At 37.8% G+C, this 20,959-nt stretch overlaps 1 protein-coding gene across 1 annotated transcript in view; it reads left to right on the top strand.

The window, feature by feature from the left end:
- Positions 1-20,959, top strand: part of LOC306850453 (A-kinase anchor protein 6-like) — a gene marked incomplete at its 5' end in the record, with an annotated part of 108,482 nt that overhangs the window by 64,467 nt on the left and 23,056 nt on the right. The window contains one exon of the mRNA XM_079386106.1: positions 17,284-17,430. Within this exon, the coding sequence (XP_079242232.1) occupies positions 17,284-17,430 (147 nt within the window). The remainder of the gene's footprint in view (positions 1-17,283; positions 17,431-20,959) is intronic.

The raw sequence follows: 20,959 nt of genomic DNA, 5'->3' as shown, positions 1-20,959 counted from the left end.
TGGAGTGGCCAGTGATCTATTGTTCTTTAAAAATCTTGGCGGAAATGACGAGGAATCTTGCTCTCGAAGTCAAGCAGGCTTCTCTATGTTTAAACCTGGTGAGCTGTTGGAGAAGTGCCCTGGTGGGCAGCAAAGGTTGTGCAGTAAATAATCATCATCCATCACTTTGACGGACCGGGATGTAAATTTTCCATTATGCTCTATTTTTATCTCTTTGTAAATATTGTAACACTTGTTATTTTTTAAAACGACATTGAAATCACAAGAGAAATCACAAGAATTTACTAAGCACTTTGTAGCGAGTTTTCTGGTCATCCGATTTAATGAACAATATTCCATGAATTATTCCACTGGACTAGGCTTGGAATCTCTCATTTTTTTGCACCCAGATCTTCACTCATGTCTCTTTCCTAGTCTGTTTTCGCAGGGAAGCTTTATTTTAATTTTTTTCCCATTTCAATTTATAGTAATGCTATTTTAAAATGTTCATATTTTAATTTGTATTTTAATTATTTTAGGTTTATATTAATAATGATTTGTAATATTTATATACACTACCATTCAAAAGTTTCTGTAAGATATGTTAAATACCAGCAAGTCTCTCTTATGCTGTATTTATTTGATGAAAAATACAGTAATATTATGAAATTAAAATACAAATTAAAATAACTGCTTTCTCTGATCATTTGATCAATTTAATGCAATGTAATGTTGAATAAAACTATTAATTAAAAACAAAAAACGTACTGCTCACTAATGTTTCAATGGTAGTGTATATGTATATATTTTTATTTTTTATTTTTATTTAATGTATTTATTTATTTTTCCCCCAAAATCCAATCAGTGCATTTTTTTGTTTGTTTTTAAGAATGTAAGTGTTTTCAATAATTGCAAATAGCAATTACTGAAATTGAAGATTTTTATTAAATGCAACGCTGTTATATGGCTTCAGAACTGTGGCTTATGCGCTCCAGAACTTAAGAAATATAGAGCATGTCCAATGCATTGCATTTATCCTACTACTGTCTTTTTGCAACTTGTATGGAAGAAAGCAGCATGAGCATTCTGCTAGATAACAAAAAACCCTCACCATATATATAGATAAATTTAGAATTCTGTGTGAACTGTCTCTTTAACTCAGGTCAGGGAAGCGCTCAGCACAGATCTCTGTCCATTGTTCCCAGCTTGCGTCTTTAAACTCCTCTCAGATGGATTACATATCCATGAATATTCAGGTTTTTTGTGTTTTGTGACTGGCTGGCATGTGATGTGGGCTAGTTTTGTCCCCCTACGGCGTCTCTCAATGTCTCTACTCAGATGCTTCCTCATGTGGCATGCTTGAAGGGAATTATGGGAGAGCGTGTGGTGTTTTGTGAGCAGGTTTGTTGTCTCCGTGTGTGTTAGTTGTTATGGTGGTGCTGGCTGGGGCCCGTGGCTCTTTCTGCAGGACGCGGACTAATTACAGCGCTAATGCAGGACACCCCATTGATACACTCTCATTCAACACGGCCACACACACACACACACCTGCTTTATCTGCCTGCCTCGAAAACTTCATTACTTAGGCATGCACACACACACACGCACACACACACATATATAGACATTAAATTAATATGTACTGAAGAGTTTTGTCGCTTTTTAACAACTACTTTTTAGTATTTATAGTGAAAGTTAGCTTGCTTTATGTATATAAACCTCACCTGATTTGTCTGTTTTTGGCAGTATATTTGGCAGTTTTTGGCAAGCAGTAAACCACATCTGCTTATGTCTGTCCTGTCTATCTTTTGCAATTTATGAATGCAAAAAAAATTGAAAAATAAGGAGCTGGAGCAGCCGATAGACAGCAATGTTATTGCCAGCATTTGTATGAGAACTGGCAGGCTTGAAGTCAACCAACTGGTCAAATATATGTTTGATTCCCAAAGATGTGCTGCTCTGAGAAGAGGCTTCGTAAATCGACTCCGGGCTGAACACAAGCCCCAAATCCCTCGAATAACTCAATGCATTTAGATGCTCGCACCACTAGATGGCACAACAGCATCCGGAGCCTATTAAGAACAGAGGAGTTTATGAAAATGAAACACACACACCCTTTCAGATGCAGGCATATACCCACAAACACTCTCAAACACGCTCCTTGAGTTTGTTTCCTGTATATAGATGAGGAGAAGTGTTCTTGTGTTCCAAATATATTCAAATTGTGCTTTGTCAATTTCCCTCAGAAAATAGCCACATTTGTTAGTGTTTCCCTAAATAAATGCTGCATTAGTTTTGGGCTGTGCTGTTGTGGAGAGAGAGAGATCAGACCCTTGAGATGGTGCGAGGAGATGAATATTTTGTTGTCAGCAGTTCGGATGGAGTCCTGTTGTACCCCATGCATTATTCACTAATACAAATATGCCATATCATTTACAAGCATGTGTGCCGGGGTGAAATTCACAGCTGGGGATTAGTTCTGAGATTAATTAACAAAGCAAAGCTCCTCGTTTTCTGTCTTTCTCTCGTCCTCGCGCTCAATGTGATTCATATGATACGGCTCAGATAATGAGTTCTGCTTCTGATTGTCTGTGTACAGTGAATTCATTTAATCGATAAGAAAAAGAGAAATAAAATCACTGTAGAATATTCATTATGATTATTATTGTAGTGCATTCGTAAATATTAGTTGTTATGCATAGATATGAGGTCAGAGGTTAAATTAGAACAATAATGACAATAATCTACTGTGGTACAATGATTGTGTTAAGATGGTGAAAGTTTGTTGCTTTGATATATACTTTGGTACTGAATTACCATGTTATTTATATGCTACTTACACTGCCATTAATATAGTATATATTGAAAGTATTGTCACGGTACTGCTTATAACTGGCTACATGTCAGAAACATGGTATTACTATGGTATTTGTCCAAAAACATGATACATATTAAAACATAAAAACATGGTGTTACCATTATGATATGTAACAAAAAAACTAAACAAAACAAAACAAAACTTTATCTTACTGTGTTGCCATGTCCAAAAACTATGGTAATACCATGGTACTTTTTTAAAGCGGATGGGAGACTTTTCAAGTTAATTTCAAACCAGTTCTGTCTGTGTGTTCATGTGTGTCTGTTTGCAGGCTGGAGTTCTTCTGCAACACACTGAAATCTGCCAGTGGCTTATGTCCTTATGTCTGTCACACACACAGACACACACACACACATGCAGATACACACTCATCTGCGCTCTCTGGAAGACCATTTTCCAGTAGCTAGGCAGTAGGAAAGCAGTATTAGCATTTTTGCCTTGAAGAACGCACTGTGGGGCTTTGGGAAAGTTTACTCATATGAGTTGAAAGCAGAGAGGGGCAGGAAGGGGGTGGTGCTCTAATTGTGGGCAAATAGTCCCAAGGCATTAAGACTATGGGAGACGAGATGAGAGAGAGAGAGAGAGCGAGCGAGCGTGAGCATGCAGTGATGCAGTGTTTGAAAATATACTAAAGTATGTCTTTATGTGCATTTGGTTGTTCCCTTTCGATTGGAGGCATAATGGCATTTTAATGCAGTGATGTAATGCTGGAGTTGTTCTCCGTACTGGACGGCTGGCAGAGCGTGGTGTTGTTGTCTTTCTTCCCTGTTGTTTCGCTGGCGCTGCTCCAGGATGCTGGACGGACCTCCACAGCAACGGACAACGCTTCAGAAAAAAAACGGCCCTCTCTGTTTCCACTTTATGTGCTCTTCTCTTACTGCGGCTTGGCTGGGTTTGTGTGTTTTTCTCCCTCAGTGAGCTCTCGGCGAGAGGAACGCACACACAAACACGCATAAATATGCTCACGCAGACAGTCACACACAAATATAAGACACAAGCACATAGATTGCACATGCTCAGAGGGTTGTTGTTTGTTGTGTTCATCTTCTGCACTCCTAAAGACGAAATTCAAGAAGTGTTCCGCTTGCAATCTCTAATCTGATTGGCTGGAATTACAAATTTTCTGAGAGTCAGTCAGTGTCTGTGTAGATATACTGTATATATAAAAAGTTTGTGTTCAGTAAGATTTTGAAAAAATAAATAAATATGTTTATTCAGCAATAATGCATTAACATGATCAAAAGTGACTGTAAATTTCAATTTTCGATTTCTATTCAATCTATCAACTTGTTTTCACAAAAATATGATGCACCACAACTGTTTTCAACATTGATAATAACAAGAAATGTTTCTTGCGCAGCAAATCAGAATATTAGAATGATTCTAAAGGATCAAGACACTGAAGACTGGAGTTATGATCCTGAAAATTCAGTTTTGCATCTCAGAAATAAATTCCAATTTAAAATATACTGAAATAGAAATTAGTTATTTAAAATTGTAAAAATACTTAATAATATCTGTTTTAACTGCATTTTTGATCAAATAAATGCAGACTTGATGAGCATAAGATACTTCTTTCAAAAATATATAACCGACCTCAAACTTTTAACGGTAGCGTGTCTATAAATCCCAGGATCCGTGTGTAAAGCACAGTGTTCTATTTTAACATAAAAATTCAATCTGAATGGTGCCATAGAATGGAAAACTGTATTTACCTTGACTTAGTTGAATTATAAGAGTTCTGTGAATGGAAATGGCATACCGTGAGCCTCAAACACCATTGTTTCCTCCTTCTTATGTAAATCTCATGAATGCAAAAGACCACTGAAAAATAGGCGAATCAGAACATAACACCGACTGTGATGTTACAGTCGGGATCACTAATAGTTACGCCACCAACATTTGCATATACCTACCCATGTTCTAGGCCAGCTGCCAGCCGAACCATCAGAAGTTCTGCAGGTGTTGTGAAGAAACAAGCGAGGCAACAGCGAAAATGGCAGATCATGGAAATAAATGTTATGTTCCTGGCTGTGCAGGGGATGTGAAGTGCGGGGATGGGTTGGTGTCTGTATTCAGAAAGGCACGGAAAGCAAATAACGCATTCTAATAAAATAACGCGAGCCACTAAAGGGACATGGTTAGCTCTTTGCTAGCAGTAGCCTGTTTTATTACAGTACATACGATTTCACTTACCACATAAACAGAGTAAGGAGAGATGACTGAGGAGGATGGCGAATGATATACAAATCCTGAGCACCACTGACAAGCATCGGATCTTGTATAATGTGTGGTAAGTACTGCCGCTCCAAAGTATAAACAGAGTACGTGCGATCGTGAATCTCGAAAGTGAAACTAAAAAGCGATTGTGCATTTGAAAGCAGTTTCAGTGACCCGCATATTAATAGCAGCACCCTGATCGCAGCATTTTAATTACAGTATAATTACCCAACGATATAACTGCGTGAGAGAGTATTGAAATATATATTTTCCCTGTGTTTCCTTCCTGCTGTGTGAGCTACTGAAATGAGCCGCACTGTGAAACAGCCAATCTGAGCAGAGCTCTACATTATTATTCATGAGCCTTCCAAATAAGGTAATAACAGACCATTTCATTCTAGGGAGAATTCATAGGGTTGTAAATGGACATGTAAACCCGTTTCTTAACTTTTGGCAGGTAACACTTTAACAACATATTGCAGAAAAGCAAATATTCTAAAAGCCCGTTCACGCCATGAACCATAACTATAAAGATAACTATACCAATAACTATTTTAGCATGCAATGCACAATAATGTTTTGTTTATTATAAGCTTGCAATGTTGTTTTGTCATCTGCTGCTTTAAGTGCTTTAAATTTTTTTAATTTAAAAAAAAAAAATTTTAATTGGCTGTTGATGTTTTTTGTCATTCATCAGCTAAAAAAAAGGGATTCCAACGATATTGTTCCTCTCTGTTATCATTATAGTCGTGGTGTGGACTATTCTTTTATAATTAGAACAAGTTTTTTAAAAACTATATCATTATAGTTATCAGCCTTGGTGGGCCTTAACTGTTACATTGTCCACATAAACAGACACATCGAGTAGACATACATGTGATATCAGAAACTAAAACTCCAATACTTGACCTCTGGCTGATGACCCAAGATTGAGAGAACAAGACCACACTCAAAAGGGGTCAGGAAGGAGTCTTGGAGCCTTAGTGATCTGCAGTGGTGAAGCTCTGAGAGAATCTGTCTTGACTTGTGTGTGTGTGATGTTCTCTGGCTTCATCGTTGTGGAAAGCCTTAGGGGATTCCTGTCTCACCTGCTGTTTGGAGAGAGTCTCCAGAAACAGTTGTACGCTCCCCTGAGGAAAGGAGAGATGGGGCATTAAACGAGTGTACTCCGTCCATCATTACAGCTCCTGATCTGGTGTACACTTCCTCCCCCCTCGCTGTTTGCAGATGGCATTTCATGGTACACAAATAATGATTTATTTTCTGAGCACTAATTCAGAAATTACCCTTTTTGAATTACTGTTCTGTTAAATGTATAAAATTAGAAGATAAATTGTTCTATAAATGTTCATTGTCAGTATAATTTAAAACAATTTCATCACTTTGCTATGTTATGTCATATTATTATAAATGGATTATATTATATTATTAAAAATGTATACAATTAGAAGACAGACAAAGAATCTTTGTAAAATTGTCATGGTTAAAATAATTTGAATCTTAGATCAATTCTTTGATTGCATCAGGCAAAACATTCTCCTTTATATATAATATATATTTTATATAGATTATAATGCATTATATTAAAATGTATAAAATTACAAGACAATTTAACATCTGGGCTTAAGTTATTGTGGTCTGCTGTGCATGTTCTACTACATCACTTCCTGTATATGATTAGATCCCTGTAGCATCTCTTTTAAAACTATTAGAATTTTTGTCATTCCCGCCACTCTTACCTTGTTCATTCACATGCTTGCACAGATGTGATGGTGTCCTAATACCCTGTATTTTCCCAGATCCCCTCCCCGAGCCCACCGTGCTAAACCCACCCTGTACTTCCTTGAGGACTGAGCGCCGAGCTCTGCACAATTAACGCGACAGGACTATAGTGTGTGTGCCCTGCGCTGTACCATTCATCATAAGGCTTTTACATTGACCTTGACACCCACTTCATTAGAATAAAGATTGTCTAGCGTTTAGGCTACATTGTTCCTCCTCGCCCAGACCCCATGCAAATTCCCGCTCGGGCTCAGGCGCGGCGGGTCTGTCAGAGGTCATCTGCATTAAATGATTGCCGCTATTCTCCAACTGCTTCTTTCATTCGGCTCAATTGAAACCCTTCTTCCTGTTCAGGACGAGACCCTGCCAGTGCTTCTGCCCACCGCATTGATTTTAACTCCTCGCTCCCACGACTACAGACCCGTATCAGTGCTAGCTGTATTACAGGACACGGGGTGTTCCAGTTTCCATTCAGAACTTGCTGTGAAGACGTTTGGTTGTTGTAGGTCATTGCCAGGGCGTTGCTATGCTTGGGCTTTCTTTGTAGAAAGTTGGTGGTTGCCTTCTAACTCAAGTATCTATGATATTCTGATGTCTATGTATAGCTGAGTCCGTTTTTTACTAATGAGAAGATTTTTATGTCTCAGTTGTTTCTAATAGAAAGCAATGAGCTCCAGTAAGATTCTCAGTAGAGTCAGTAGAATCTTACTGTATGTCGTTATTATCTAATTTTGTGTCTCTATTTCTCCCTTGATATTAGGAGAAACATCTGAGATGACATTTATATTTAAAGAAAAGTGGATGGTTGCTTGGTGTTTGCCTACTAGCTTAAACATCTATGATATTCTGGTGTATGTATATGGTTGGATCATATTTTTTCACTAATGAGATCATTTTTATATCTCAGTTTTTATTCTAGCAATGAGTTTAATGAACTCTAGACTTTTATGTAAACTATTGACTCATTCCGTCTCTGTATTTCTCCCAAGATATTTTAGAGCGAAACATCTGAGATGATACTTGGATAAGTGAGTGATGCTTTTTCATGCAAAACGTACTGGAAAGATGCTTTGGTGTTGTTGGCCAGTGCCAGGACGTTGCTATGTGGTTTCTATACATTTCTGGTTTGTTGCTAGGCATTTATGGATGGATCCTTGGGGTTTCTGGGTTGATACTTGGTGGTTGCCTCTTAGCTCAAGTCTCTGTTATCTCTATATATGGTTCAGAATTATAGAAAAGCACCCCAGTAATCTCTCATGTTTCTTCTCTAGTTTCAGAGAAGATCTCAACAGTCAACAGTTGTCTGATTCGTGTTTGTCTCCCCAGGAATTTTAGCAGATGTCTGAAATAAAGTTGATACTTAATGGAGTTTTTAATTTAAGTTTCCAGAGCTATGAAAGAGCAACCTCTTTTTTGCTTTTTGTCTCACAGTGGAGAACTGCATTTGTTGTGGAGATGATTTACACTTTCATGGGCTGTTGAGCCATAGCGCTCTGTCTCTCTCTCTCTTTCTCAGTCCCTGGCTTTGGACCCAAATATATCTCCATTATTATCACATCAGTCAAAAGCAGACGGCCAGTCCTGCAAAAAAAAATCCAGAATGAAAAGGCTCATTCTGCACTACAGATATAATTGGAATTAAATTATTAATGAGAGATACTTAAAAAAGATTGTTTTATGATTCGCTATTAGTGAATTTGCTATTCATTTTAATATTTGTCATTTGATTTATATGGGGATAATGCAGTATAGGCCCCAATTAACAATGCATGGCCTGTGTAATATGATTTTCGGTTAATGCAAATGGAATAAGCTAGAAGAAAGCAAGCGATTCGACTCCTCAAATGTAATTTTCTCGGCCCGTTCTGCCAATTTTAAATGACATTGTACATTTTAATTTTCCCTCTCTTTTTCAAAGGTTGCAAATTTATACTCATTGAGCCGAACTGCCATTAATTTACATGGAAAATTACTTGCAGAGTTGGAATATCTGTCACGTTCACACCTATTTACTTTTAAAAGCTCTGCCGATGGAGCAGGGTAAGAGGTTATGGGAATTCAGAATTCTAACTAACTTCTGTTTGTAGTTGGTTAAAGTCACTAAATTGTAAAAAAAACAAAAACAAAAAAAAAACCCTTAAATCATCTGTTGGAAAAGAAAAATCACAAATGAGATCTCTTTAATGTCTCTTCTAGACAGCGTTGACTTTAGCAAACACATAAGGAAGTTTTCTTTTTAAACCATCTTGGATAAAGGGTTAGTTCACTCAAACACGAAAACAATGTTTTCATTATTTACAGTGGGTACGGAAAGTATTCAGACCCCCTTAAATTTTTCACTGTTTGTTATATTGTAGCCATTTGCTAAAATCATTTAAGTTCATTTTTTTTCAATGACAGAAAAACTATTGACTCTATTGTTCTATTGACAGAAAAACACAGAATTGTTGACATTTTTGCAGATTTATTAAAAAAGAAAAACTGAAATATCACATGGTCCTAAGTATTCAGACCCTTTGCTCAGTATTTAGTAGAAGCACCCTTTTGATCTAATACAGCCATGAGTCTTTTTGGGAAAGATGCAACAAGTTTTTCACACCTGGATTTGGGGATCCTCTGCCATTCCTCCTTGCAGATCCTCTCCAGTTCTGTCAGGTTGGATGGTAAACGTTGGTGGACAGCCATTTTTAGGTCTCTCCAGAGATGCTCAATTGGGTTTAAGTCAGGGCTCTGGCTGGGCCATTCAAGAACAGTCACGGAGTTGTTGTGAAGCCACTCCTTCGTTATTTTAGCTGTGTGCTTAGGGTCATTGTCTTGTTGGAAGGTAAACCTTCGGCCCAGTCTGAGGTCCTGAGCACTCTGGAGAAGGTTTACGTCCAGGATATCCCTGTACTTGGCCGCATTCATCTTTCCCTCGATTGCAACCAGTCGCCCTGTCCCTGCAGCTGAAAAACACCCCCACAGCATGATGCTGCCACCACCATGCTTCACTGTTGGGACTGTATTGGACAGGTGATGAGCAGTGCTTTCTCCACACATACCGCTTAGAATTAAGGCCAAAAAGTTCTATCTTGGTCTCATCAGACCAGAGAATCTTATTTCTCACCATCTTGTGGTCCTTCAGGTGTTTTCATGTGTCTTGCACTGAGGAGAGGCTTCCGTCGGGCCACTCTGCCATAAAGCCCCGACTCGTGGAGGGCTGCAGTGATGGTTGACTTTCTACAACTTTCTCCCATCTCCTGACTGCATCTCTAGAGGTCAGCCACAGTGATCTTTGGGTTCTTCTTTACCTCTCTCACCAAGGCTCTTCTCCCCCGATAGCTCAGTTTGGCCGGACGGCCAGCTCTAAGAAGGGTTCTGTTCGTCCCAAACGTCATCCATTTAAGGATTATGGAGGCCACTGTGCTCTTAGGAACCTTAAGTGCAGCAGAAATGTTTTTGTAACCTTGGCCAGATCTGTGCCTTGCCACAATTCTGTCTCTGAGCTCTTCAGGCAGTTCCTTTGACCTCATGATTCTCATTTGCTCTGACATGCACTGTGAGCTGTAAGGTCTTATATAGACAGGTGTGTGGCTTTCCTAATTAAGTCCAGTCAGTATAATCAAACACAGCTGGACTCAACTGAAGGTGTAGAACCATCTCAAGGATGATCCGAAGAAATGGACAGCACCTGAGTTAAATATATGAGTGTCACAGCAAAGGGTCTGAATACTTAGGACCATGTGATATTTCAGTTTTTCTTTTTTAATAAATCTGCAAAAATGTCAACAATTCTGTGTTTTTCTGTCAATATGGGGTGCTGTGTGTACATTAATGAGGAAAAAATTAACTTAAAGGATTTTAGCAAATGGCTGCAATATAACAAAGAGTGAAAACTTTAAGGGGGTCTGAATACTTTCCGTACCCACTGTATCATTAATGGATTATTTATTTATTCATTTACTTACCTGAGGGACTGGCTTTCTGCTGTTAATCATCACAAAAGATGACATTTGGAAATATGTTTTCCAAAAATAAATCCTGCAATGAAATCCTGCAATAAAAAGCAATGAAGTCTGGTGACACCACAACTGACATTCATTGAACAGACAAAAACAGCTAAAAATATCATCTTTTCCACTGAACAAGAAAAGTCATACAAGGTTGTAAGGACAATGAGGGTAAGAAAATGATGACTGAATGTTCATTTATCCCTAAAAGAAATATCACTCCATCAGTATTGTTGAATTGTTTATAATTTACTGACCCTTGTTTTGCTTCCAAACCCCGTTATGATTTTGTCCTTACATTGAAAGTCAGCAGTAATTGTACTTCCAGACTCAAAAGGACAAAAAAATACCTTAAAAACCTTAAAAAGGGAAGATTATCAGTCAATAATGGCTGTTTATTTAACATAAAAGTTCCATTTAGTTTTATAAGATGTGGAATATAGAGAATACAGAGTCAAACAGACTTTTGATGCTGCTTATTACTCAAAATCTTCCACTTTCATTGCATGGAAAACAGTGGCTTGGACATTCTGCTAAATGTCTCCCTTTCGAAAGGGTTTGAGTGTGAATGAATGATGACAGGCCTTTGATTTTTGGGTGATCTTACCCTTTAAGTCCCTGGAGCTCTGAAAGGGCACCTCTGAGCAGTAAGTTTCCTGTGCTGTGAGCAGCAGTAGCTCTATGAATTCTGGCACCACCACTTTAGATTACAGCCAGGCTGAGCAGAGCTGAACAGATCTTAGGCCTCTCTCGGCTCTTAAAGCCCAGAGTTCTTGGCTGATTGCATTGTTTCCTATGTTTGTCTAGAGAAGAAAAATGCCACGCTCAGAGTAGAGAGGGATGGGGTGTGAGTATCTTTCCATGAGAACCCCTCCTCCCCGAACTCACAGCTGAGCTCCAGACCCCGGGCCCCGGATAAATAGTGCCTTTGTTCGCCATTCAATGGCATTAGGCATGGGCTTCCTATGGGGGTCACTACCAATCCTTGTGAGGGGACAGAAGGGGAGGCTGAAAAAGAACAACACATCTAAACCATGAACTACCAGCAGATCGGAGGTAGAGAAACAGTGATGACCGCAGTTTGACGTTAGGAATCAAAAGTAGTGTGTGTACATGAAAGAAACCTTGGGGTCATTTTTCTCCATAAAATCAAGTAGAAAATAGTAAGACATTCTCTTTTACATAAATAAATGAAGCATTTTTGTTCAATTTAAGATTTAATATATTTTTTATTTAAATTGTATTTTAAAGATGTTATATAAATGAAAAAATATACTATATTATTTTAAATTATAAAATAATGTTGTATATAATAATATTAAGCATGTATTAATATATTTTCTAAAATATAGGATGAAATATGGACCTGAATTACGACCTGGTATTTTCTTTGTGAGATTCATCCAAACAAAACATAATCACACAGTTAGAAAGCCATAAGGAGAGTCCATAAAGGCCTGTTCAGAGCTCTTTCTGTATAAATATTCAGGGCTAAAGGCCTGGCTGCTAAGTCTTACCATTTGTACACCATCAGTTGGACTGACCAGGCTTTTCTTTGTTCATTTTTTGAATCCCTCATTACCGCTTTAGAAACCTGCGTAATGCATCGTCTTTAGCTAGAAGGGGAGGTGAGAACGAATATTCTGAGTGGTTTTATGCTCCATATTGTTTTGCAGATTGCATGCTATTATGTCGGTGAGAATGGGAGTCCCACGGGCCAACGTCTATGCGGTATTGTAACTTAACATTTTTTCTTTCTAATGCTCAACCTTTTCTTGTCGTCATGAACGATGGCATTGTCTGTGCAATTTGTTGCCACTCGATGCATTTTGACAATGTGAAGTGCATTTGGTGAAGGAACCTCCTGCCAGCCGAGGTCTGGAAAGGCTGGTGGAAACTCTCCTGGGTCCCTCGCTGACCCCATCGTGACTGCCCACCTTGTTCTTAACCAGAGAGAAGAGAGCCGGGCGGAAAAAAATAAAAGCGCTTGACTCAATACGAGCCTTCTATACCGGCTGTAAAATGGCTTATTCTTCTAGTCGCCATGGTGACAATTAACAGTGTTTCAAGGACTTTTGTTCCTGGCTGGTTTGAACAGACCCCCCCCCCCCCCCTTCTTTTTTCGGCGCAAAGTGATTTTTCACGACGGAGGAAAAGCAGCGTCTATTTTGCATAAACAGTAAGGAATCGCATCCAAATGGAGGCTGCACGTCTTCTCCTCCTTTTAAAGTAAATATGTAGCTTTTTACTTCCTGGTCTTTCAAGCCCGGCGCTCACACGTCTTTGAGAGGTTGGCTGGCGCTCCTCAGCTGCGCTGGGTTTCCATCAATGGGCCTCTTCTGCGCGGTCTTCCTCCCCTCTCCACTGCTTCCTCTGCGCCTCCCTCCCCGAGCAGCCGTCTAGAGCGAATTACAGACATCAAGGATGCTGGCAAGATATGAAAAGGCCTCAAACTGATTAAGTAATTATCAGTTTTCCCAGCTTCATTCAGCTCTGTATCACGAAAGCATATCAAATTCCATATTTTGTACCTCTGAGCCAATTTGTAACTCATCAGCTCCCAGTGTAGGTTTTCATGTGGCTGATGCATATTCAGTTTTTTCTCAAATGGATTCCCTTTCCTTCGTGCTAAACATCTAATACGGCAGCTTCGGCGGATAATCGCAGAAGCCCAGAATGGGCTTTTTTTTTTCACCCTTCAATTCATTTCAGGGCAAAAGATAGATGTTATTACTTCCTTTTTGATTTAGGGACAGTGCAGAATCCGTCATCGAGATGAAGGCTCGTCGGGAGGCCTGTGAATTCTCATTTTTGCCACCACCTGGCTTCTGACGTGTGAACGTTAGCATAAAATGATTTGAATACGCCCCGTCTCTGCCTCAGTTCATGGAGTCTCACTTTCTGTTGTCTCAACAAGTTACGGAGCCTGAACAAACTTTTAATTTAATGGATAAGATGAATCTGCGAAACCGCATTAAGTGTGTTCATGTGTGACTGCGTTTTTGCTGACATTTCCAGACTCACGTTCATTAATATGTGAAATAAATTAAACGTACAAGGGCTTGTTGATATTTCATCTATTTTGTCGCCATCTTTACTCACTATTGCAGTGCCTTACTGTTAAATGACTGTTAGTAAAGCTGCCTGTTTTCATCATGGGATCTCGAGGGGCATTGATGTTATACTAAAGCTTAGGACTAGTGATGTCCCTAACTGTAAATATTTGACTTCTGCTCATAACTCAAATTATACAACTTGTTGAGGAGAGACATGCTTTTCATGTGCCGGATGATGACCATTTTCACAAGTTTTTGTTTAATGTTGAGATGTGTTTTAATTCATTTAGAAAAAATTTGGTGTATATTTGTACTTTTTTGACACTTTTTAAAACGAAAGATAAAACTATGACTGAAATAAAAACTGTAAAAAATTAACACTGAGCTTTTAATTTAATCAAAAATTCATATTCACACGATTTACATGATTTTAGCCAATTTTACTTTTAATTTGAATCTGTACGATATTGCTAGTAATATTTTGTATATGTATGTGTGTGTATAATATATAAATTTAATGTCAAAATATGGATGGAATATGTAGTTATGTCAAAATATATAGACAAACTCTGTATTTACCATGATAAAGTGGATTGTATGTTTGCTATGATTTGATCAGTTTCTTCAGAATAATAAAGTTTGTCTTTTTTTTTCAAAAAGACAGAAACTATGAATAAAAACAAAAAAGACTGTAAAAATTAACACTATAGGCCTTTCATTTAGTTAATAAGTCATATTCACATTTGTCACTAACAAAATTTTAGTCTGTATCTCACTATAGTTGCTTATAAAGGCCTATATAAGCTCGGATACCTCCGCGCTTACCCCTCTTCTGCTTCCTCTCACGCCGCTTGTAGCGCCTCCGCTGTGGGCGAGATGCAGTAGTGGGGGTCGGTGATGGAGAAGGCCTTCGGAGCAGACCGAGGTCCCGCAGCTCTTCAGTGTGCGCGGAGTTTAACTCTAAAAATGTGGTTCTGCCGACCTCGAGCAGAAACTCACGACTGTATGCGCGCTTAAAGACAGGTAGACGAGACGAAGATGTGCAAAAACATTGCGACTTACAAGACAAAAAACACGAAAACACCGGTTTGTCGGGAGAGAGAGAAGCTGCTGCGACTGCGCGCGCCGCCATCTTAGTTTCAAGTGAACTTATTAGCATGCCTATTATTAACACATTGGCTGTTTATTAGTGCTTATAAAGCATATATTCTGCATGAGCATATTCTACGTCCGCAATCCTACCCAATACGTAAACGTAACAGCTATCTGGTTAATAAGCAGCCAATTATGAGTTTAATGAGGCAAAATATGTAATTAATGGTTTGTTAATGGCAAGAATTGGACCTTAAAATACAGTGTGACCCAATAATATTTTGTATTTTTAAAGTTAATAAACCAAAAAGACAAAATGTACTCAGACATAGAAGTGGATGGCTTGTTTTGGTTTGATTTCAACTTTATCGTCTCTACTATAATGAAGTTTAAGTGTGTGCGAGTGTGTCTTGTTGTGCACTGATAACCTGCTTTTAAAAACAAACTTTCATCAGTTTTTGCTCATCAGGGTTAACGGAGTAATGCCAGAATCATGCATTTCTGTCACACCTCCACCTCGGTGGCATCCTTTGGCCCTGGAATATGTTTTTCTTCACCGTCAATTACACAGTTGACTATAAAGTTTTCGAGCCCGAGCTCCTTGGGTTAAGTATGCAAATCACCCTATCTAGGTTGCAACGGTGAAAGTGACTCAAGGGCCAAAAGTCAGCCATGCACGTAGCTAAGGTTAGCAAGATGCTTCAGCTTCTCATCGCTCCGGCATTCTAATTACTCAGGCTATCTTTCCCTCCGTCTGCGTTCTCCATCAATAACCTGCCATTTCTGAAACCAATGAGAGGACTTAAAATCAATATTTGCTGTCAACAAACAAATTGTGTAATCGCCTTTACTTTAAAGAGGAGCATCTTTAGTTTGGCGGCCACTATTAAAAACTGAAAGGGATGAATGATTTAAAAGGATGTGTGATACCATCTCCATCAAAACAAACGACAGTGAAAAATGAACGCTGGCCGGATGACAGCGAGGAATGGGGGGAAAAACAGCACATTTAAATATTTAAATGCACATCCGCCATAATGATAAATGACAACCGAAAACTAGAATCAAGTAGCTATTGATGCAGAAAATGAAATGGGGGAGAGACAGAGACAGAGAGAGAGAGGGGAAGGGAGGAAGAGAGAAATTAACTGAAAAGAGGTGTCGAATAGCATCACTTTCATCTTTTACTGTATGTTAGTCCAGCTTTCAAACAGAAATGTCACAATTCTGCTCAACTAGTGTCGGAGTGACCTAATACAGTCAGTATCCCGTTAGACGTGAGATGAAGTGGTGAAAATTGCTATCATACATGCCCACTATCCTCCTGAGGTGACAAATGAGAAGTCGCAAGTCTGTGGGAACACATATAAAGGATTTAGAAGAAAAGGATTTCTAAGGATTTGATTTGTGTTCGTGGTAATGGATGTTACATTACAGTTCTGGATGCTATTGATATTCCTTGTTTAATTTAATATATAAAACATTTACTTACTTTTCACCTAAATGTTCAAATAAAAAAATATTATTGCTGAGTCGACAGGAAGACACTTATACTGGACCCATATTTTACACAATTGTGAGTTGTTAACCTATATTTGAAATATTTATTCAATATTTTTAGAAAAATATTGATTTTGAAAAAATCTATTTTAGAAAATAGAAAACGTTTCCCATTTGTTTACTCTTCTTTTAAATGTTTAATTAAAACATTTAATTAAATTGAATTTAATTTCAGTATTTCAGTAAATTGAATTAAGATTTATTGATATACACAGCATGGATGCATTAAATTGATCAAAAGTGACAGTAGAGGCATTTCTAATGTTACAAAAGATTTCTATTTTAGATAAATGCTGTTCCTTTGAACTTTCTGTTCATCTAAGAATCCTGAAAAAACTAAACATATCAACATTGATAATAATGAGAAATGTTTATGAAATTAGATTGATTTCTGAAGCATCATGTGACAATGAAGACTGGAGTAATGATGCTGAAAATTAGCTTTGCATCACAGGAAGGAATTTCAATGTAAGATAAATGAATATAGAATAGTGTTATTTTAAACTTTATTTCATATTACTGTATTTTTGATCAAATAATGCAGCCGTGGTGAGCAAGTGTGTACCAAATATGCAGATCTTCTCTAAAAGGATTGTGTTCTAACTGTACATAATTAAGCCCAACTATTCGAAGGGCGGAGAAAAAACTTTACACGTGTCATTGCTTCATTTTTACTGTAATAAAACAGCAAAAGCCTATCTTAAGACTGCTGTATGTGCTTCTCCAGGGGAACAGTGTGGAGATGTCCATGTGGCTTCCTAAGAAGATGCAGCTTCTGGGCTGGTCTGAATCTCTGAAGAGGAGCGGCACTGAACTTCCTGCGGACTTTGACCAGCGGCTGACGGCCCTCCGGAGCAAATGGGATCAACTCGAGGTTGGTCTCTCTCTGTTCAGCCTACTATATGAACATGTTTTTTCGAACGCAGCAAAGGAGTTACGAAAGTTTAGAGTCCTGTTTGGGAAATCGCTATTAAAAGCACAGAGCATCACATCAGTCAGGGGTCCCTTTGTGGAAAGAAAGTGCTTCCTGAACAGTCGGCTCTCAAAGTCAGCGCTGCTATGACACAGGTGAGTGTCACACCTTGAGACTGATCTCTCCTTGATCCAGAGCTCCCTGCCGAGATGAGAGGAAACAGGGAAGATTTGGAGGAGAAAGAGACGCTGAGAATGCAAGAAAAAGTCGGGAAGGCATTGTCAGAACAAAAATGCTACGTAAATGCATCTTAAAACACTTTTGTTTGAAAGCTTCCTTTACTTCAAATTGATATATGTCAAATTTACCGTTTTTAGTGCTCTTTTGAACTACCATCAAAATGTATCTCTGCAATGTTTCTGCTTTATGTTAACGTTTCTTCTATTTTTAAGCCATTTACTTGTATAAACTACTTCCTTGCTGGATAAGACGCAGCCCATTTAGCACGTTTATGCAAAGCGACTTGCATTCATACACTGAAAAAAATGAATTTGGTCTAAAAACTATTTTCACTAAGATATTGTTAGTACATTTCAGAAATGATGACATAGAAACACTTTAAGTAACTGAATTAAATGAAATTTTGAAGTAGAAAGACTGAAATAGTAATTTCTCCAATAATCTTTGTTGTAGTTACAAATGTTGAAGAGAGTGGGGGGGTGGGGGGGTATTTTATTCAGAAAGGACACATTAGATTTATGACATTTATAATGTCAATAAATGATTTCTATTTAAAATAAATGCTGTTCTCTTGAACTTTCTGTTCATCAAAGGATTCTGATAAACAAATTAATCATGGTTTTCCGAAAAATATTAAGCAGCACAACTGTTTGATATCAATAAGTATTTTTTGAGAAGCAAATCGGCATATTAAAATTATGATCATGTGACACTGAAGACTGAAGTAATGATGCTGAAATTCAGCTGTACCATAACAAAAATAAATTATATTTCAAATTATACTAAAATAGAAAAGAGTCATTTTAAATTGTAATAATATTTCACAGTATTACAATTTTTACTAATCAAATGTGACCCTGGAGCACAAAAGCAGTCTTAAGTCGCTGGGGTATATTTGTAGCAATAGCCAACAATATATTGTATGGGTCAAAATTATTGATTTTTCTTTTATGCCAGAAATGGTTAGGATATTAAGTAAAGATCATGTTCCATGAAGATATTTAGTAAATATCCTACTGTAAATATATCAAAACTTAATTTTTGATTAATAATATGCATTGCTAAGAACTTCATCTGGACAACTTTAAAGGTGATTTTCTCAATATTTAGATTTTTTTGCACCCTCAGATTCCAGATTTTCAAATAGATGTATCTCAGCCAAATATTGTCCTATCATAACAAACCATACATCAACAGAAAGCTTATTTTATTTTCAGCTTTCAAGTGATGTATAAATAATGACCGGTTTTGTGGTTCAGGGTCACAAATAATCAAATAAATGCAGCCTTGTGCAGTGTCAGAGATTTCTTTACTAAAACTTTCTTTGCTACCAAAAACTTTACTAAATTCTTCACACCGCGAGCTCTAATTGAGTCATAGTAAAACTGATCAACCTCTTAAACCATCTTAGACCAGATGATGATCATAAATGACCAGCTTCTTCATCAAAATCTACTTTTAGGAGCGTTTTCCAGTCGAATAATCACAAGTTTCACAATTTTCTAAAGGTGAAGCTCCACAGCTCTTCACAGTGGTATGATGCTAAATAATTTATCTTCACTAATAAAGAGTAAACACATACACCCACGTGAATATGCATCTGCAATGCTCCTCAAGATTAGCATAACAGCCTTTGATCTGAAACATGAATTTTTTCGGAGAGTTTCAAAATGTCAAACAACTCGCATCTTCCCTCCCTGTCGCAATCAGGCATTAATTAGAATTATCCAGAAGATTCAGCGATGGCAAACGTTCTGACTGGCGTGAGCGTGCACGACGCGTCCTGGCGATGAGTGGCGTCTCGTTAGGGCGCGTGCGACAGGAATAAAGCGTCAGCGGTGCGGAGAGTTCAATCTGAGCGCCGCTGCTCCCTGCACCGCGCATTATGCCGTCTCAATTGCATATTAAACAAGCCTATCAAGTCAGCCATTGGCATCTGCTGTGCTGACACAAATTGTGAATTAAATGAAATTGATGTCCCCTGTCGTATATATTTATGAAGACAGACCATTCTCTCAAGTATTCTGCTTATGAAGAATTTATGATTGCAAACTGTTCCCGAACAAAATATAGTGGCAATAAATTCCTGTTTTTTTGCCGCGTGACCCTCCAAGAGCATTGACTTCACCTCCCACCGAGACATTTGTTACTCAGAGAAAACAATGGCTGGATCTGGATTCCATTGATGCCCGTCAAATCATCTGTATTCAGATGAACGGAAAGGACAGAGAAATAAAAGGAGAGAGTGAGAGAAAGAAAGAGAGAGGGATGAACAGCGGCAATAGAGAGATTCTGCTCTCTGTCCATGAAACTGGACTTTTGCAAACTTTTGTAGCACTTTTCTTTGACATTTTCTTTTAATTAAACAGAATTAAATAGATTGTTTACTTTACTGTAACTATATGACTTTTATTTAAATTGCGATATTATGATGTCGCTCATTAGGGCAGGTAAGTCGCTGAATACAAAATAGGTCTTAATATGTAAATATGGGTAGTTACATCCAAATGGATATTTTCCCCATAATATTTTGTTATCATCATAGAATATGTCTGCATAATCCATCTTTAATAGTTTCCTAAATATAACATTTGTTTCCTTTATATCTGCTGAAGTAAAATACAAAATACTGTTCAAGAGTTTGAGTTTTTGAAAAGAAGTCTCTTGTGCTCACCAAGGCTGCATTATTTGATCAAAAATACAGTAATACTGTGAAATATTATTACAATTTTAAAGAACTGTTTTCTATTTTAATGATTTAAAATGTAATTTGTCACGCAAAACGTAATTTTCAGCATCATTGCTCCTTCAGTGTCACATGATCCTTCAGAAATCATTCTAATATGCTGATTTACTGCTCAACAAACATTTCTTATGATTATCAATGTTGAAAATGGTTGTGCTGCTCAATATTTTTGTAGCAACCATGAGATGCTTGCGGAAAATCTTTTCCTAAAAAGAAACTTCAAAAGAAAAGCATTTGAACATTATAAATGTCTTTATTGTCACTTTTAAACTAAATTTTTAAACAATTGGATGTCGTTTTATCCTTCAGGAACTGATTGAATGGTAAAAAGTGTCTCTGTATGAAGGGTAGTTCGAGGGGTTAAAAAGAGAGATTGGTGCTGTCAGCCTAAAAGAAAAGTAGTAGTAGAGCCGGGGAAGGTTATTCAATTTTAATGATTTTTTTAAATAAATGTCATGTTGACTTGAACTGTGTGTATCTCTTTACACTAAAGACAACCATTCC

The sequence above is a fragment of the Barbus barbus genome (assembly GCF_936440315.1).
Source record: "Barbus barbus genome assembly, chromosome: 30".
Taxonomy (NCBI): Eukaryota; Metazoa; Chordata; class Actinopteri; order Cypriniformes; family Cyprinidae; genus Barbus; species Barbus barbus.
The sequence above is the reverse complement of the archived record's forward strand: the minus strand, read 5'-3'. Positions and strand labels throughout refer to the sequence as shown.